We start from the raw sequence: 19,385 nt of genomic DNA, 5'->3' as shown, positions 1-19,385 counted from the left end.
CCCCAGGGTCTGGGTCAGCCATTTGTGTGAGTCTTCTGTTTCTGGAGTGTCCTAGCGGATCAGAGCTAACCAGACATGTGGCTGTTCTTCCTAAAGTGACTAGGTTTGTGCCTCAGTGGTATGTTATAGTGCGTAAGGAAGGAAGCTCCTGTTTAATTAATAGTTTTTGTGTCTATTTTGGGGAGTAAACTCATGCTTTCCTTTCCCACATCCTCACCAAAGTGACTTTGTTCACCATAAACATGTTCTACTAAAATGACAATTCAAAAGCAAGATGTATTTCCTTCCTTTTGCTAAAGACTTGATTGATCATCTAAGGGCAGATCTTTAAGGACAGCTAAAACATCTTTTTTTCCCCCAAGCCCAAAGCTTTAAAAATGCAGTAAATTATTTGAATAAGCCATATGCAGTTTTATTTTCTTTTTGTTTTTTATACATAGACCAAAACCACCAACCCAAAAGATTTTTTTCCAGTGCACAAACTATGCTCTGAGAATAAGTTGGGCACTTCTGGAAGATATTTTAACTTTATCAGGACAATAAAAGGCCGTAAAGGAAAAAAAATTAAATACCAGACTGACTGGAGTTTAAGTATTAAAGTCAATTTATATTTATTTGTTCAACACACACTGACAATTTCCATTACACTCTCCTAAGAATTCAAGGTTTTCATACTTCTGTATCAATTATCAACCACCAGTGAGCAGCCATTGGAGAAACCAGGATGTCATTCTACACGTAGTATTTTTCTGTTCTCCCTTTTGCTTTATTCCTGTGTTTCCTAGGAAAATGATATACAAACCATTGATTTTGAGAAGTAGTAGTATCCTGGAATTCCTTTGTTGAGAGGAAATTTTTCTTGACATTATTTGGTCATTGAGAGAATTGAGAATTCTCTGAAAATCAACTCTTGAATGTTAAATCCCTCTGACTATGGATATTGGTACTTTAAAGGGTAGCATTGCCTCCAAATCAGTCAGTCTGCCTAGCTATGCTGTTCTAATCTGCTAAATACTTGGTTTGAGTTCTTCCTATTTATAATAAAAATCTTTCTTTTGCAAATGTTATGATTTATATCTTAGTTCTTCTACTACAAAAGCCTAGCTTTGTCACGCTTGCAAACTGGAGTCAAAGAATAAAAATAATTTTGAAATATTGTAGCCAAAATCTCTGCCTCATTGTTGATAATTATTTCTGATAATCCTTAGGTCTTTAATGAGCTTTGCCTGCATGGATGTAGACAGCCTGCCTATCCAACAGTGAGTTGAGATCAGCCTCACTCTTCCCAGCAAGTGAGAGTGAAGGCTGGTGATGTCCACATGAAAAGTAACTCTTTTCTAGGTTTTGCAATGGAACGGATATGGTTGCTCTTGCTTCTAACAATTAGAGTGCTTCCAGGGTCTGCTCAGTTCAATGGCTACAATTGTGACACCAACCTCCACAGTAGATTTCCTGGTAAGTCTGAACCCAATCTTTTCTCTAATTGTATCTGGAAAGAGCGATTATGTTTGAATAGTAAATCATTTAAATACATATGGAAAATGAGGGGGATATCTGTCTATATTAAGTGGATGTTAACAAATGGCAAATGACAAAAGACATTTTTCTGAAGTTGTAACATAACCACATTAACATACAAAGTGTTCATTGTAGTTTATATTATTATAATCACTGCTCACAGATGTGAAAATATTGGCTAATGGTTGTTAAAATTGGGAGAGGCTAATGTCATTCAAAATTTGTCTAATTGAGGGATGTTTTTCTCATAAATTACTTCAGACTTTAAAAATTGCCCTTATATGCTGATAAATTTATTTAGGAAGAATACTCAGAAAATGACTGTGAAATATTATGCAATACTCAAAAAAATACTATTTCAATGAAATGTTGGTCACCACCAAAGTACACACGCCAGCTTCAGAATGCATTTCATAGCAACCCATCAATATTATGACAGACATGAGATTTTGACCATATCGATGGACGTGTCCCACAGGTTCCTAAAATCTGCACTTTTTAGAGGTAATTTAAGGTTTCACTTAAGTAGTCATCTTTTTATATCAGCTAAAGTTATAGAACCACAGTTCAATAGTTACAAAATAAGAACTAGATGATCTGAAACTACTTTTCTACTTATGTATTGCAAACTGAAATACCTTCTGCAATGTTTTACATGCTCCTGTGTTTGGAGCATGCCAGAGTAACAACGCACCTGCATAGAGCAATCAGTAGGTAGTTAGGTAGTTGATGTGAACTTTCTAATTTATTTGAGGAGAGGTAATCTGGCTTGCTCCTGAATAAAGACAAGAGTATGTAGGAATGGCTTCATGAGCCCAGACCTAGTATGAAAGTACTTGACAGGTTTAGTAAAATAAGGAGGTCAGGATGGGGAATGTCCAAAGACAAGTTTACGAAGATAAGTTAAGGCATGGTTCTTAATGATTTTGAATACCACAAATGATAGGATTTTTCTTTTTTTACTATGGAAAATTGCAAACATATGCAAAAGTAGAGATTAGTAAAAAAGCACTCATAGTAATCATACAGCTTCATCAGTTGTCAACATTTATAAATTTTGTTTATCTCTCCATCTCACTACCTCCATCTCTGAAATATTTAAAAATAAATTCATTATTCACGTTTCATTATATATATAAGTGAAAAGGACTTTAAAAAGTCATTACACTTGTATATCTAATAAACTTAACAATAATTACTCAATATCATCTTATACTCAGCCAATTTGCCTCTAAATCCACATGGTGCATTTGTTGACGTGTTTCTTAAGTCTGTCTTAATTTATAGAAGTCCCTTGCTTTTCTAAAATGCCATTTATCTCTTTAAATAATTTGGTGATTTGTTTCTTGGAATTCCAACACTCTGGATCTGGTTGACTGTAACTCTTATGTGTCATTTAACATGCTTCTCTTTTCCTGTATAACCTGTCAACTAATGAGAGCTAGAGGTTTGAATAAATTCAGGTTCAGTTGTTTTGGCAAGGATACTTTTTGTATTATTTGTGTAATAAAAGTGTTTTGTCTTCATTTTGTAAGCAATGAAGAGCCATTGCATCTTTTTAAACATACCTTTTTAAGAATTTGATGTGGTCACATTTTGTTTCAGAAAGCAGACGTTGGGGAAAGTATGAAGGACAGAATCAAGTTAGAAGAGACTAGAGGCAGAGAGAAATGTCACAAAGGCAGTGACAATGGAAGCAGTAGAAGGAGACAGTTATTAAGAGATGCAGTATTTTGTGGTGGACTCCCCAGAACTTGAGAACTGATTTGACTTGGGAAGTGAGAGAAAGAGAAGGCTAGAGGCTGTTTTGAACTTAGATAACTGGATGTCGATACTGTTAACTGAAGCCAAAAGTATAGGGCATTTGCATGTTTTAGAAAGGAAGTTTGGGTTCGAAAATAATGACTTTGGAGTGCTCTTAGAGAGTAGAGTGGCAGCGTCTACTCAGAAGTAGGAAATATGGACCTGGGTCCGAGGAGAGAGGTTGAAACCAAGAATAGCTGTGTGAGAGTTGAATCCCTGTGCAGTGAGTGAGCAATGAATGAGGGGTAGGAAAAGGAAAGTTGTGGAAATAGACTACTATTTAAATAACCTGGTGGTGAAAGAAAGGGAGGAGTAAACTGAGCCAGCAGTTTAAATGAGAAAGGAGATTTTTGGATTAGAGGACTAGAGACACCTGAGTCTACATGAGCAAAGGGAAAGTATTCAGAGACTAGGAATACTAACAAAGAAATAATTGATGTAATGAGGAAAGAAAATATGGAAGAGATCAAAGGTACAGGTGGAGGAGTTACCTTGGAAAAGTGGCAGCTGTTTGTTTGATTTAGGAGAGAAGAGAAATAAAAGAGGCAGAGAAGTTGAGAGATGCTAATTATGTTCATCTTCGTGGTTGAAGTGGAAGGCAGAGGCCCTCAGAGAGTGAGGGGCAGAGGCCTGGCTGGGACCTGGGAAGGGTAGTCAAGTCTTACCCTGTTACGGATAAAAGAGAAGGCCAGAATGTGAGAAGATTGCTCGGCAGAGAGGAACTAGCTGATGATGTATTATACTTGTAAAGGTAAATAAAACCTGTAAATAAGCCAAGGAGTGACTAGGACAGCAAAAGGAAGTATTTTTCATATGGTAAAATTTAAAAATTATGTTAAAACTTCTATTTACAGTGGTGCCCACTGACCATCAGCGTCAAAATCACCTGAGATAGTCGTTCAGTGTGGACTTCACTGCTTTCCCCCAGATATGTAGTATCAGAATCTCTGAATATGGTGCTGGGAATTTGTATTTTAAATCCTGCAGATGACTCTCATATGCATTATGATTGAGAACAGCTGACGGTATTCTATTACTTTCTTGAATCCATTATTCCAGTTAAAAGCACAATCATGTTTGGGGAAATATAACTAAAAACAAAATCTTCTCCCAACCCAAAAATTCTTTCCACAAAGATAGTAGAAATGAGAACACATTTATCATTGAATAAGCATTAAACCAGAATGTGATGCTCAACACAGGCAATTCATTAAAAGTTTGCAAAGACAGAAAGGAATCTCACTCTTTTACATAGTCAAGCAGAGGCAACCCATTGCATACATGTTTTCAAAATAAATAATAATTAGTTCTCAAGTAAGAGGACTTGACAGCACCATTTGTCATGTATAGTTCGTCCTGAATTTATCTGGTAATTGAGGTGACCATCTGTGTTAGTGTAGTAGCTTTCTCCAGAGGGAAGATAAAATTCTCATATCTTTATGAAAGGAGGTACTTTTGTGATTTGGAGCAAGGCTCCCACGGAAGTGAGGCTCCCACCGTCCCCAGACTGTGAGATAAGGATACTATTTTCCTTGATGTTTACATTTCTAAGAGATGGTTCCCAAGTCCTTGAGAAAGACGTCCCTGCATCATAAAGCTGACAAAAGTCCTATCTAATTTTCAAAAGGATTTATATACATTTCAAGGAGAAGAGAAAGTACTTACAAGTTTTCTGATATAAATGGTCTCTTCCTTTATTTTCAACAGGGAGAATTAAACCTCTTATTTTTAATTTGTATTTGTCCTTACGCATGTTAGCACTTTTAGTACTTTTGGGCTTAGACAAAAAATATCCAAACTTTCCAAATTTATACACACACACACACATTGTTGCAATTTAAAATTTATATTAAAAAAACCCCTAAAATTCAGATAAATCAAAAGTTCCATGAGAGGCTTTAAGTTTATATGGGTAGTCTTTTCAAGTAAGCCCATTTTTGCAGGTTGTGTGCAAAAGACCAGAGTGAGCAAATAAAGCCTGAAGGTTAATTGCTCACTCCCCTCTTGACCTGTGGCTTCTCTTCCACATCAGGATCACCCTTGATGTCATTAGGAGCTCCACAAGCTGCTCAGATACTAAGCAATGGGCTAGAATGAGAATGAGTCTGGCAAAGGAGAGGAGCTATCTAAATGCAAAGTAATGTTAATAATGATGAGAGTAATCATCTCACCCTATCTGACCTTTGCTGTTTCATGACATTAGAACTATTTTCTTTAATTTCCATGCCATTTTTCCTTAAGCCAAGGGAACCACCATGGCCTAATTCATTTTAAATTTAAAGGGATACCATTTAATTTTAAAGGTAGTTAACTCTTGCCTATCTAAGCTAGTAGCAGGGAATAGACTCATGCCCAACTGACATTATAATTATGCTGTTCCAAGAATAAAATGCAATCCATAGTTGACTTTTAGAGTACCAAAGAATTATTTGGTCAAAGTGAAACATACAGATAAATGCATTTGGCCTCTGCAACTAATGGATACCTTCTGGAACCAGCCCCTCTTTTAGAAGACGGTATATGTAAGGGTCGGCCTAAACTTTCAAGCCTCTAAAGAAGTCTTTAATGATAAAGGCACAATCAAGGAGAGATTAGGTTAATGACACCAGAAACTTTGTGGCCTGACATTGTTTTATGGTGAACTAACCAGTCATGGGAAACTGAACGTAAGTCAATGTTTTATGACTTGTCATTTTGTATTCTATTTGAAATAGTGCTAAGAAGGAATAAATTCCATGTATAGAATGCTAGGCACATTATGTAATTCTCTCTTTTATTTCTTACAATAAACCTACAAAACTTTTTAATTTTTACTTTATGGTATGGAGATTGAGGATTAGAATTTTTCTAATACTGCAAAGCTAGCAATTGTCAGAGATATAACACTAGAGCTCTTTCCATCAAACCATGATGCCTTAAAGTGAATCTTGAATACTAAGTTTAAAAAATGATTTATACCAAAAACCAAATAATCCAATTACAAGTGGGCAAATGAATAGACATTTTTCCAAAGAAGACATACAGATGGACAGTAGGCATATGAAAATGTGCTCACTAATCCTCAAGGAAATACAAATTAAAACCACAATGAGATATCACCTTACACCTGTCAGAATAGCTATCATCAAAAAGACAACAGATAAATGCTGGTGAGAATGTGGGAAAAGGGAACCCTTGTGCACTGCTGGTAGAAATGTAAATTGGTGCAGCAATTATGGAAAACAGTTTAAAGATTTCTCAAAAAATAAAAATGAACTACCGTATGATCCAGCAATTCCATTTCTGGGTATATATCTAAAGGAAACAAAATCATTATGTCAAGGAGACATCTGTACCCTATGTTCACTGCAGCATTATTTACAGTAGCTGAGACATGGAAACAACCAAAGTGTTTATCAACAGATGAATGGATAAAGTTGTGAGATACACACACACACACACACACACACACACAATGGAATACTATTCAACTATAAAAAAGAAGGAAATCCTGCCATTTGTGACAACGTGGATGGACTGCAAATGTTATTATGCTAAGTGAAATGTCATACAGAGAAAGACAAATACTATACGATCTCATTTATATGTGGAATCTAAAAAACAAAAGCAAAACTCATAGAAAATGAGAAGAGATTTGTGCTTACCAGATGGCAGGGGTGGGGGCATGGGAGAATGGATCAAAGTGGTCAAAAGGTACAAACTTCACACTATAAGATAAATAAATACTGGGGATGTAATGTACAACATGATGATTATAGTTAACACTGATGTATGCTATATTTAAAATATATTAAAAGTTGCTAAGAGAGTAAATCCTCAAAGTTCTCATGACAAGGAAAAAAGCATTTTTTTCCTTTTTTTGTATCTATATGAATGATGGATATTAATTAAACTTATTTGGTAATCATTTCACACTAAGTGTAAGTCAAGTCATTATGCTGTCACCTTAAACTTATATAATGCCGTATGTCAATTGTATCTCAATAAAACTAAAATTTTAAAATTATGTGTAAATGGAGAATCACAATGGAAACTGCTACATTAAAGAATTTGAAAAATCATATGGTAGGAAAATTTGTTTAGCTTTTTCAGAACCAGCTTGACTAAGGAAATTTTTTCTCTGATAATATTTATTAATATTTCAATGAGTACCAGTGTTCCCCAGGAAATAAAATAGAGAATCACCTATTTCAGTGATAGACTTCATGGGCAGGTCAAGTAAAATGAGCTGCCTGATTTTGTGTTAGGCTTTGCTTAACCATTGCACTGTTCTGTGCCCAAAGACAAAGTAAGAGTGGATTACGGAATAATTATCCCAGGGAATACGTTCTGTCTCTGTAGGTAAGAAAGGCCAATTCTGCTGCCTTCCTACATAGTAGCAGTGTTTTGGTCTCCAAGCTGTGAAGAGGATACCTGCTTTCGCTTTGCAGCTGTGACTGCAATTACTACACCAGATGAGGCAGAAGAACTGATCGAGACAGCGATTGCAGATCACATCCTGATTATCACATTCAGTGATAAAGTGCAGTGGAGAGAAGAGGAATTAGTCAGCAAGTTCAGTGACTGAACAATTCAGAGTTCTGAATTGTTCTTCTTTATTTTAATAACAAAGTTCCTTATTGCATGGATTCTTCATTTCCTCTACTTGTATAAGTAAAACCTATATGCTTTTTTCTGCTTGAAAAAGATGACCAAACTCTTCTAGTTCTAGCAGGTGTGAATAGAAGCCTGCAAAGTTTATCGAGGACTGCGTATGCATTTCTTTCAGCCCTGCAGACAACAGCTTGCATTTGCTAATGAGAAACAGAAGGGGAAAACTGAGGTGGTGAGGAACCTGTTCAATACAGAGGGGAAACCTGAATTCCTAATCCACTTTAAATTCTTCATCAGCTGCTGGTATTTTGGGTAGATGAAATATCAATACCCCTTTTAAACTTCTTGCTCAATATTGTATAAAAACTTGAGGAGAATTAACTTGAAAAATTGTGTTAAAACAACAAATATAACATCTGTTTTCTAAGCAATTTTAAGTTTATGTAGTGCCAAATATTGCTACTCTCATTTTACAGAGATAGAAGTAAAAATGATATATAAATTACTTGTATAATCTGCTAAGATTATATAGTCTTGGAATATCTCTTGGAGTCCAGGAAATAAATTAGAGTTGACCTTCCATATCCATGGGTTCCACATCTGTGGATTCAACCAACCTCAATGAAAATATTCAGAAAAAAAATTCCAGAAAGTTCCAAAAAGCACAACTTGAATTTGCTGCATGCCAGCAAACATTTATATAGCATTTACATTGTATTTACAGCTATTTACATAACATTTACATCATATTAGGTATTATAAGTAATCTAAAGATGATTTAAAATATATAGGAAGATGTGCATAGGTTATATGCAAATACTGCATATGCCATTTTATGTAAGGGATTTCAGCATCCATGGATTTCTTTTAAATTTTGGTATCCAAGGGTGGTCCTGGAATCAATCCCCCGTGGATACTGAGGGATGAGTGTCCTTTATTTCCAGGTGAGATTTCTGTGGTACTACAAAGCAGCGCAGTCTTCAGCATACAGGAAAGACTCCTCCTATTATACTGAATAGGTTTTGGTTCATACAATCAGTTTTAAACCAATGCTACCTTTAAGTATGTATAAACCAGCCCATGGATCCAGGTGCAATCATATTCATGGGAATACCTGCATCTGAGCTGCACAGAGCCGTCAGTTGCTCACAATAGACTCACGCAGCATCACTCTTCTCTTTCAATTGTTTCGAGGAGTGCCCAGGGCCTAGTTGCCATTTGAGGTAACTGTCCTGCTCCTCTGGTTATTAAACTGCTATGGTTTGTAGCATGGGGTAGAGGTGGGGAAGGAGAAGACTGACCCTCTTCCCAATTTTATTTCACACATTGCCACCTGAGCACTAAAGTAGAGTCATTTGGGTTCAGTCTCACAAAGCCTTTCACAACCCTCTTTCATTGTAATTCAAACCAGTTAGTTCCTCAAAAAGGAAGGGACTCAGACACACACCCATGCCCTTTACAATTTGTTTCTCTCTCTTCCCTGTCCCTTTTTCATCCAAACCTCTCCCTCTTGTACGCCTATAAATCATACAGTTTGGTGGGAGTGCTTAATCCCACCTGATAGAACCCACCTAAGGATTACTTCCTGCCCAATCAAAATGTATAGTTATGACTAAGTAACTCAGTTGGTTAAGAGACTTGTGTAGGGGAGGAAAGATAATTTTCCCTCTACCCTTCTAGGTTCTTAGCTGAAGCCCCCTATAATAAAAGACAGATTAATAGAAAAAAACAAATAGAAGTTTAATAACATGTAAACCTCCTATATTCATGGGTGATACCCAGGAAAACGGAGTAACTCCCTGAAATGGTCCAAGCCACTACCTTAAATACCATCTCAAGCTAAAGACAAAAGAGATGGTGGTGGTGGGGAAGCCAGTTATGGGAGGTCATCAGGTAAATCACAGTAAACAGGAGTATGGTTGTTATGCAGATTTAGGTCTGTAGCCTCCTTTGTAAGAGTTTCTGGAGGTTTAGTTCCCCTCTTCCTTCCTGGTACAGAGAAGGAGATGCACTTACAAATGGAGATTTCCCTTATAAATGTAAATGTCTCTTTCAGAAGAGTAACTTCCATTTGTTTTCAGGGATTCTCCTATGTCTGCCATTTCTGTTTTCTTTTTTTTAAAAAATATTTATTTATTTATTTTGTTGCACTGGGTCTTAGTTGTGGCATGTGGGCTGCTTAATTGTGACATGCAAACTCTTAGTTGCAGAATGCATGTGGGATCTATTTCCCTGACTAGGGATTGAACCTGGGCCCCCTGCATTGGGAGTGCAGCCTTAACCTCTGCGCCACCAGGGAAATCTCTGCTGTTTCTTAAAAATAATCAATTTAAGGTAACCCTTATGCCAAAGAGGCATATTTTGGGGTGGCATATTCTGCTCCCCTTCACTTGCAACATTGGCATCACCTGGAAGCTTGTGAGAAATGTAAAGACACGCCCCATCCCAGATCTACTGAATCAGAATCTGCATTTTAATAAGATTCTGTATAATGCATATTCATATGAAGTGCTGATTGGAGTGTGGTACTCATGATGTCTTGCCAGCTTTATGTTGTTACATACCAGAGTGTTTATGCCAACCCCAACTGGCTGTCACGCACTTGCTTGCTGTTAATGACAGTAGCGATTAGCAAATCCATTGCTGTTAAGGGGAAATGATTTAAAAAATTTATTATTAATAATAAAGCAAGATAATTAATTGCCAGACTAATGCACTTAAAAAAGCTAAATACCTAAACAAATAGCAAAAATCTATTAATTTCATATTATTTAGTGTGTTGAATTAGAAAATATCTGACATAGAGAATTTTGATGTTCCTCTAAAAGTCTGAAAACAGGAATCATCTCAGGCAGTTGGCAGAGTACAGATAGGAAATATGAGTTCTGGATGAACAGTCAAGATGAACCTATATCATTGAGCACATATTTTCTTTGTGAATCTTGAAAGTTGATATTAAAAAGTTAGGGGCTTACTAACTTTTTAGGAAGTGGTTGCCGCGGTGGTTGGGAGTCCGCCTGCTGATGCAGGGGACGCGGGTTCGTGCCCCGGTCCGGGAGGATCCCACGTGCCCGCGCGTGAGCCGTGGCCGCTGGGCCTGTGTGTCTGGAGCCTGTGCTCTGCAATGGGAGAGGCCACGGCAGTGAGAGGCCCGCGTACCGAAAAAAAAAAAAAAAAAAAGTTAGAAATCATACATGCTGTTTGTGAAAGAGTTTAATTAAACATTTTAATAAACACTTGCTGAATGTTTGTTAGGCACGCTGGGAAAACCCAGAGCTTTCAATGAGTTCATAATCTAGTGGGAAAGCAAATATCCACTCCCAGGTATAATGTAGGTGATATTGTAGACTCATAGTTAACGTGATGTGGGGTAGAGCGGAAGAGAATGACTATATATCATTGGAAAAATGAAGTCTTACAAAAGGAAGCCTTAGAAATTGTTTTGCTTTTCTCAGCCCATTTCTATTACCTGAGTGCTCTCAATGGGTATTTCATCTATTATTATTGTTTATAATTGATGTACTGAGTATTGGTGATTATCAAATTTATACTTCTTACTCTTTTCTATCCTCTAAATATTAGACTCTTATTTCCAACTACCTGCTGTATATTTCTGCTTGAATGTCCCATATGTACCTCAGCCTCTCAAAAACTGAGCTCATCATCTTTTTCCTTCCTGTATTCCTTATCTCAGGGAATAATCCACCCAGTCACTAATGCTAGAAACTTGACCATAAGTTTGACATCCCCTTCTCTTCATGCCATCATCTAATCAATTTCTTATAAAATTTAGCCAGTTGGAACTGTTTCATTTCTTCTCAACAGTCCCTTCCAAACAGCTGTGCCCTACCAAGACATGGTTGTATATAACGTGGTATTCAAACCTCTATCATGTCATTATCAACTGCATTGCAATTGTCTGGTTTTTTCTCTGTGCCCTTTACCCAACCATGAGTTCCTTGAAGTGAAGGAGTCCTGTTAATGTCTTTATCCTCAGAGTTTAGCACAGAGACTAACGTACTGTATATAAACAAATGCTTTTTTTGGATACTTTGTTAACATGAAGTGGCATGTAGTTTAGATCTTGAAAATAAATAGGACCAAATAGCCTCTAGCTTGTGTAAAATTGATGGCACTGATTTTGTGTGTTCAACTCCTGTGCACCCCACCCTTTTTTTACAATCTACACTGACACCCAGAATTGCTTTTCATACAGATTTTTACATTTTCAGGTCAATAGTGAAGGAACATTTTGAGCCACTGCACTGCAGTGCTGAGTTCAGTTCAATTCTGGAGTGTTTGTGTTGCAGAATATATGTGTGCAAATTATTTGAATACTTGCATTGATCTGTGCCCTTATTAATCCAGGTAATAATTAGAACATGTTAAATATTCTGACACTACTGAAAGAAAATGTAGGTCTCAAACTTAATAGTATTGAGATGAGATAAAAATCATTCCATGTATCAAAAATTAGGAATCATTAGCCTCATCTGGATGCAATTGGATGTAAGCTAGTTGAGTATGGAATTGTTGAGAAAAAGAAAATAGATATATTTGTTAAATATGTGAATCATATGCTGAGAATATATTGTCATTAATTATGTCTAAAGAGAAAAGTATATTAGGTGTTCTAGGAATGGAACTTTCTTGGAGATAAATAGGTAGAGTGATGTTTTTATTCACATATACAGAATTGGATCCATTTCCTTTTTACTCCATTTATATGGTAACCATATTCTATGAACCCCATATCAGGCTATGTTTTTGTACATGGTGAGATAGATGGTGACAGGATATTTAGTGTGACAGGATATTTAAATTTGCATAATTTTAGAAAATCTGAGACAAACTCATTGCCTGATTGGTAGGTAAGAGGAGTGCAGAACATCTCTTTATTTTTATCTGAATTCAATTGAATACTGCATTTTTAAATTTTCTATGAATAACTTAGCTTGGTTAAATATCAGGGGAAAAATCACCCTTTTGGCAGCATACCGGCACATAAACTCTGTATGCAAGCCTACCATTTTAGACATACTTAGTATCTTTAGACAGAAAACACTAGAAACCAAACATCTAAAGATGTTCATTCCTTGATTATTTTTTGTCATTAGCCTGTATTCATTGGATTGTTTAATACTGCAGTGTTGTTCAAAGGGATATTACAATTCAGGCCAGGGATTGGACAATAAAAAGCCTAAAAAAAATTAGTTGTTGAGAGCAACTGTTATTCAGTAACTGAAAAAAATTTCTCTACTTTTCGCAGAAATTGCTCTTTGGCAACTTGAAGTAGCATTTTTGTTTCCCTCAAAGCCTCACAAATGGAAAAGTTGTGCTGAATAGATGTCTTTAGTATCTACAACCAGGGAAAAATGTGTTCCTTGGAAGGGACAGTGAAAAGTCTTTAGAAAGCTAGTTTAGGATGGATTTGAACAGATCCTTTCTTACACTGTAAAGTCTTTAGTTTGTTATCATTTCTCCAAGTGGGATCAGCTTGTAGCAAATTCAGTTCCACTGCAGGGGTTACAAGTCTCCAGTTATAAAGCAGAAAACGGAAGAGAGCACTATGTCTGGACAAAGCAATCACTGCCATTGTTAAGCTAGCATAGGCATCAATTAATTCTCAAACAAAGGTGAGGAAGCTAAAATCTTCAGTTGGTTTAAGTTAAGGGAGTGATACCTCTTTTGTAACATATTTAATGATATGTATTAACTTCCATACATTTAGGGTATGCCAAGTAATGCAATGATACTCATTCTCTATTTCCCCAAGCATAAAGAGTTCTTAGTGCACGGTCTAGTAGTTGAGAATTTGATTTCACATTTAAGTAGATATTTTGCTACCTTACAGAGACCATTTTGTATGTGAAGGTTTCCTGTGATCTTGCCTATGTGCTTGCTACTTGGCCTCATTGCCTACCATTTCCTCCTTGCTTTTTAAATTCAAATGAACTGTCCAGCTCCTAACCAGCCTAAGCATATTTATTTCACACTTCTGTCATCATTCATGCTGTCCCCTTTGTGCTGTAAGTTTCCCACTCCTTTTTGTAGCTAACTCCTACCGATACTTCAAAACTCAGTTCAATGCCATCTTCTCCAGGAAGCTGTTCCTAATCAACTGGTCTGGGTAAGGTTCTCTTTCAATGCCACCCCATGGTTCTCTGTCCAATCTTTCTTAAATGTGGGCCACATCTACCTCCTCTTATGGACTGTGATCTACCTAAGAAAAAGGACCACTACTTTGTACATCCTTAGTGCAGTCTATTGCCCCATACTTTATGTGATTAATTAATTAATTACTCACTGGAGTACATCAATGAATATCATAGCTTCCTGCTTTCTGGGACTTTCAATTTGTTGAGAAGACAATTATACAAATACATATATGATTCCAAGTCAATACGACAACATAAGACAGAGTAGCATAATTTAGATTTGGGATCAGGAAAGTCTTTGGGAAAAAGACAATGAAATTCAAGACCTGAGGGATGAGTAGGAGTTCCTCAGACAAAGATTGGGAATAGGAGAAGCATCCTACGGAGGGGAAAAAACTGATTGAAGGTCATGTGTAACCTATATTAGGCTTTTTAAAATACAGTATTTTATTGAGGAATAACATAAAATAAAATGCAGCAATTTTAAGGGTGTGGCTTGAAATTTTAACATATGTATACACTCATGTTATCACCACTCAGATTGATAGAGAACAATTTTATCACCCTCCAAATTTTCCTTGTTTCCCCTATTCTAGACAGTTTTCCTTCAGAGGTAACCACTATTCTGGCCTCTATGATTCAGTGTGATACATTTAAAGAACTGAACAGAGTTCAGTGAAACAGATGTAGGGAGTAAGGAGGATAGTAGAGAGGAGATGAGAATGCAGAGGTAGGCAGGTGGTGGATCACAGAGAGTCTTGAGGACCTGGTTCAAGATTTGGACTTTTGGCCTGAGTGAAATGAATAGCTGTTGAAGATCTTTGCAAAGAGGTAACATGATTGGATTCACGTTTTAACAGCTGTACTAATCAGAGGGCATTAAGAGTTGAAATAAAGGAACCAGTTAGGAGGTGAATGTATATTCTAGGGAAAATATAATTATGGCATAGACCAAGGAATAGCATAAAGATGGAGAAAAATCACCAGATTTAAGATGTAATTTGAAGTTTGAATGTTTGAAACATTCAAACGTTTGTTAAAATGAACTCATTATTTTAATAAGAGCATCATTTAAAAATTATAGTTGCATTTGAACAGCTAATGTTGTTGAAAGCTAATAGAGATATTCTCCCAATTTTAAGTCATATTTATTATTTTCTGTGTTGGCAAAGTATGCTTCATCTGTGGGTTATCATTTTATTTTCCACCTACAAGGGGAATATTGCTTGGGGTTTTCTGTACCAAGCAGCCTAATATTTGCCTTTTGGCCATGAAAAAGATTTTCCATCTTTCTATCTTTTGCTATGAAAAAAATTTTTCTTTTTTGTATTGAGTTTAAAATCATAATCAAATATAGGAATTTCCACTTTGATTGATTCATATCCTCAAAATATGACTCACTTTACCAACAAAAAGCCAGTATGCAGAATAAACACTCCAAAGAAATATGCTGTTGAACACTTTTACCAATAGATTAGAACTGATATATTTAAGCAAATTAACTTTATGCCAGAAAGTCATGAATGACATTTACATATTACTTAGATCATTTACCAAAAAAATATTTTATTATGCTTGTTTTTCCTTTTTTGAACAATCAAGGTGATTTCTCCAAACAGCCTAATCCATTTTTATTTGTTTGTTTTCACACTTTGAAAACCAGATGTATGTTTCAGATTCTTTATCTCAGTGGTAAAAAATAAGAGTGGTAAAAAGTAGTAAGCTTACTATATTAATTTCCTAAGTCTGCTGTAACAATGTGGCATAAACAGAGTGACTTCAAACAACAGAAATTTATTTTCTCGCAATTCCGGAGGCTGGAAGTTAAAAATCAAGGTATCAGTAGGACTAAACTCCATCTGAGACTCTGGACAGAATCCTTCTTGGCCTCTTCCCAGCTTCTGGTGGTTTGCTGGCAGTCTTTGCTATTCCTTGGCTTGTAGGTGTGTCACCCCAATTCTCTGTCTTCACATGGCATTCTTCCTGTGTCTCTGTCTCTTCACATGATACTTCTTTTAGAAGAACACCAGTAATATTGGAGTAGAGACCCACCCTACTCCAGTATGACCTCATCTAAACTAATTACCACATTCTGAGGTACTGGGGGTTAAGATTCAATGTATCTTTTTTTTTTTCTGGAGGGAGGGAAACAATTCAATCTGTAACAGTTACCAAAACCAATAAAACTGAAAGCTTCTGACACTGGGGAATTGCCTAGCAACAGCCAAATTCTCCATTTTCTACATATATTTTCCTCATTACATGCAGAAAAATAACTAAATAGAGACATGAAAATCTTGTGTGTGGAGTGTGTGTGTGTGTGTGTGTTTGTGTGTGTGTGCCTGCTCACCTCTATAGACCTGGAATGGATCCCATCACTGATAACTCATGGAATCATGGAAAACTGCAAATTGTGTATTTACATTTTCATGCCTAGTTAATTGCTTTTATTCAGGAATAGTTATTGGCAAATTTTTCTTAGGGTAGACTGCATGTCTGACTGTAATATCAACAGATAAGTTTTCATTCTCTTCCTCTCTAGCATAATTTAATAAAATAAAATGGAATCTGGATAGATGGCTTTTGTTTATACATCCTGGATAAGATGGGTTACAAAACACCAAAGTGCTCAACAATTTGGCTTAGGATGGATTTTAACTGCTTCTTCCTTACACTTGAGAAAATGCATCATTTGTAGTGAGGCTCACTGCTCTAGACAGGTGATCTAAATAATTCAGTTCCTCTCTTCTGAATTTCCTCCGTGGCCTGATTTTTTCCACTCAATTCTCCAGTCATTTTACACTACCCAATAAACATTTAATGCACATCCACTGTGTACCGGGCACAAGGAAACAGAGATACACTATAATCTCTACACTCAAAGATCTCTCCTGAAATAACTAAATCAAAGACTATTTTTCCTAATACTTTCACGTTGGATTATGGTGTATTCAAGTATAGGAATGAGTTAAACAGACCATGGGGATGAAAATACCTCAGGGGATGGTAAAGTTATTCTTGGACCCCATGCTGTGCTTTCGTGATTTGTTTGTTTTTTTATATTTTTTATTTCAGCTGAAAGAGACATCAATGTCTACTGTGGGGTCCAGGCCATTACAATGAAGATTAATTTTTGCACAGTACTTTTCTCCGGTTATTCTGAAACAGACCTGGCACTGAACGGAAGGCATGGGGATTCCCACTGCAGGGGGTTCATCAATAACAACACCTTTCCTGCAGTGGTCATTTTCATCATCAATCTCAGCACCTTGGAGGGCTGTGGAAACAATTTAGTGGTAAGATTAGTGTGAAATTGTGTGCTAGGTTTGGGGATCATAACTAAAAAATCTCCCAATTTCATGAAATAATCAGAAGCCCAATCTGTCTTTCGAGAAAAAATTCCAATAAAACTGAACAAATAGCTTTCCTTTGCCTGTTTGAGGCTTCTGCTCCCAATCATACAATTTTATTTTCCAATAGTGGTTCTGTTTATTGTAGCTGGTGGTTGAGGGGGCTGAGATTAACTGTGCTACTCTAACCAACATTATTTTGTGTGAGTGATGCTGAGGAATATGTCTCTACAGTTATTATCTAATTATCTAATTAGATAATGATAATTAGCTATGTTCCTCATGCGTTTCATGGAAGTATCTTTTATGTTCCAGTGAGTTTGGCGATGGATCACTTGGCCTATTGCTTCTTAGTGACCTCATTCAGGAAGAAAGATGAAATATAGAATGAGAAACTTAGAATCTTCTAGGTTATCATGTTTACCACTGAATGATCCACACCACTGTTTTGTAAAAGAGGGCTGTTAGCATTTCCAGTGTGAAATTCTTCATCCTGTGGGACTGTCCTTTGAATTTCAAAATGTTATCATACACAGTCTTACCCATGAAATCCCAGGAGCACGCTCTCTCCAGTCATTGTGAAAATCAAAACACCACTTCAAATATTTCCACCTTGAGTGAGAACCACTAGTCTACACTATTCATTTATTTATGTATGCATTGAACACCAAAAATAGAATTGAAAGAGGCATTCACTCTCCTGGAAATTAAAATTAATTGAAGTAAAAATATTGTGATTTGGGGGGTGTTACACTAAAATTCATTTAGCACTATTTTTTCTTTTGCTTGTTTAAATATAGTCTTATTGGTTAATCCTAGCAAAGACAAAAAGAAGATTCAATGAGCGTGACCACTTAGCCCAGTGAAGAAGGAGAGATCAGTTTTTCCTCTTGATAAATTATTGTTTGGGATTAAGGGGAAAAGCTTGATTATTCTAAGGGCAGGGCTTTTAAGACGTGGTGGGAGATAGGAGACAGGAAAAAGAGATTTCTTTGAATCTCCTTTATCTTTTCCCGGAGGGCAGTTAGGATATTGTGCCCATGACCATTTCCAAGTCTACAGCTTGAGTATTGTTGACTCTTTTTATTGAAAACGTTTATTCATCTCTCTGGGTTGTGTGCAGAGAGGTTATGAAGTGGGCCTAAGGGAGAGTGAGGGAGAGGGATTCAGGTTGATTATTACACATCCAAGGTTCCGTGTGGAGGGAGGGGGCCCCTGTGGAGAGCAGCAGCCCTGCCCCTCCTCCCACGGTCGCCCAAGGCCTCTCCTTCAGGGAGCTCTCTACTCTTGACTTCAGTCTTACCCTGCTGCTGGGAAAACAATTTGGGAGAAATGCCAGACAAAGCCTGTGTGTGTGTGTGTGTGTGTGTGTGCGCGCGCGTGTGTGTGTGTGTGTGTGTGTGTGTGTGTACGTGTTCGTGTGTGTACCTTCATTTTTTTTTTAGAGCTGAATTACTCTGGTATAAAAATTGAGATATATATCATGTGTATATATATAAATATATGTATATAATTTTTTTTCGCAGACAGAATTTGCACGTTTACCTAGCCAGTCAGGCAAGCGATGTGTAGAGAGGAAGAATCACTTAGTTTTTTATTTTTGTCTTAGATGTCACCACCTTTAGAGTTTGCTCCAAGGATAGTCCTGTATGGGAAAAATTAAGTAGACTACTAAATCATCTGGATTAGAATCAAAATGTTTTCATTCATAATGATTTTGGTTCTCTTCATGAGTCAGCTAGATAATTGCTTCAGCTTTGCCCATGTGCTCCTAGGTTCATGTATAAAGGGTATTCTGTTGTTGAAAATTAAATGTTACCGGTCTCCATAATATCTGCTAAAAATATTAATTGAGCATCATATTGTATTTGACATGGTGGGAGAAGCTCGATTGTATTATGAAGGTCAAGAACATTATTGATTATTCCTGAAATGCTGGTTCTTAAATTTTAGTGGGATTGGA

The 19,385-nt window shown here is 36.6% G+C and overlaps 1 protein-coding gene across 3 annotated transcripts in view; it reads left to right on the top strand.

Annotated features, from left to right (window-relative positions):
• Nucleotides 1-19,385, top strand: part of ZPLD1 (zona pellucida like domain containing 1) — a 64,532-nt gene that overhangs the window by 21,781 nt on the left and 23,366 nt on the right. The window contains exons 2-4 of one of the 3 annotated variants that reach the window (XM_067739015.1): nucleotides 1,209-1,259; nucleotides 1,342-1,455; nucleotides 17,148-17,368. In XM_067739015.1, coding sequence (XP_067595116.1) covers nucleotides 1,350-1,455; nucleotides 17,148-17,368 — 327 coding nt within the window. In that variant the 5' untranslated portion in view covers nucleotides 1,209-1,259; nucleotides 1,342-1,349. Of the gene's footprint in view, nucleotides 1-1,208; nucleotides 1,456-17,147; nucleotides 17,369-19,385 lie in introns of all 3 variants that reach the window. The other 2 variants (XM_067739013.1, XM_067739016.1) reach the window with 2 other exon arrangements.

This window comes from Pseudorca crassidens, chromosome 5, assembly GCF_039906515.1.
Source record: "Pseudorca crassidens isolate mPseCra1 chromosome 5, mPseCra1.hap1, whole genome shotgun sequence".
In the NCBI taxonomy this organism is placed as follows: Eukaryota; Metazoa; Chordata; class Mammalia; order Artiodactyla; family Delphinidae; genus Pseudorca; species Pseudorca crassidens.
Note: the sequence above shows the minus strand (reverse complement) of the source record. Positions and strands in the feature narration are given on the sequence as shown.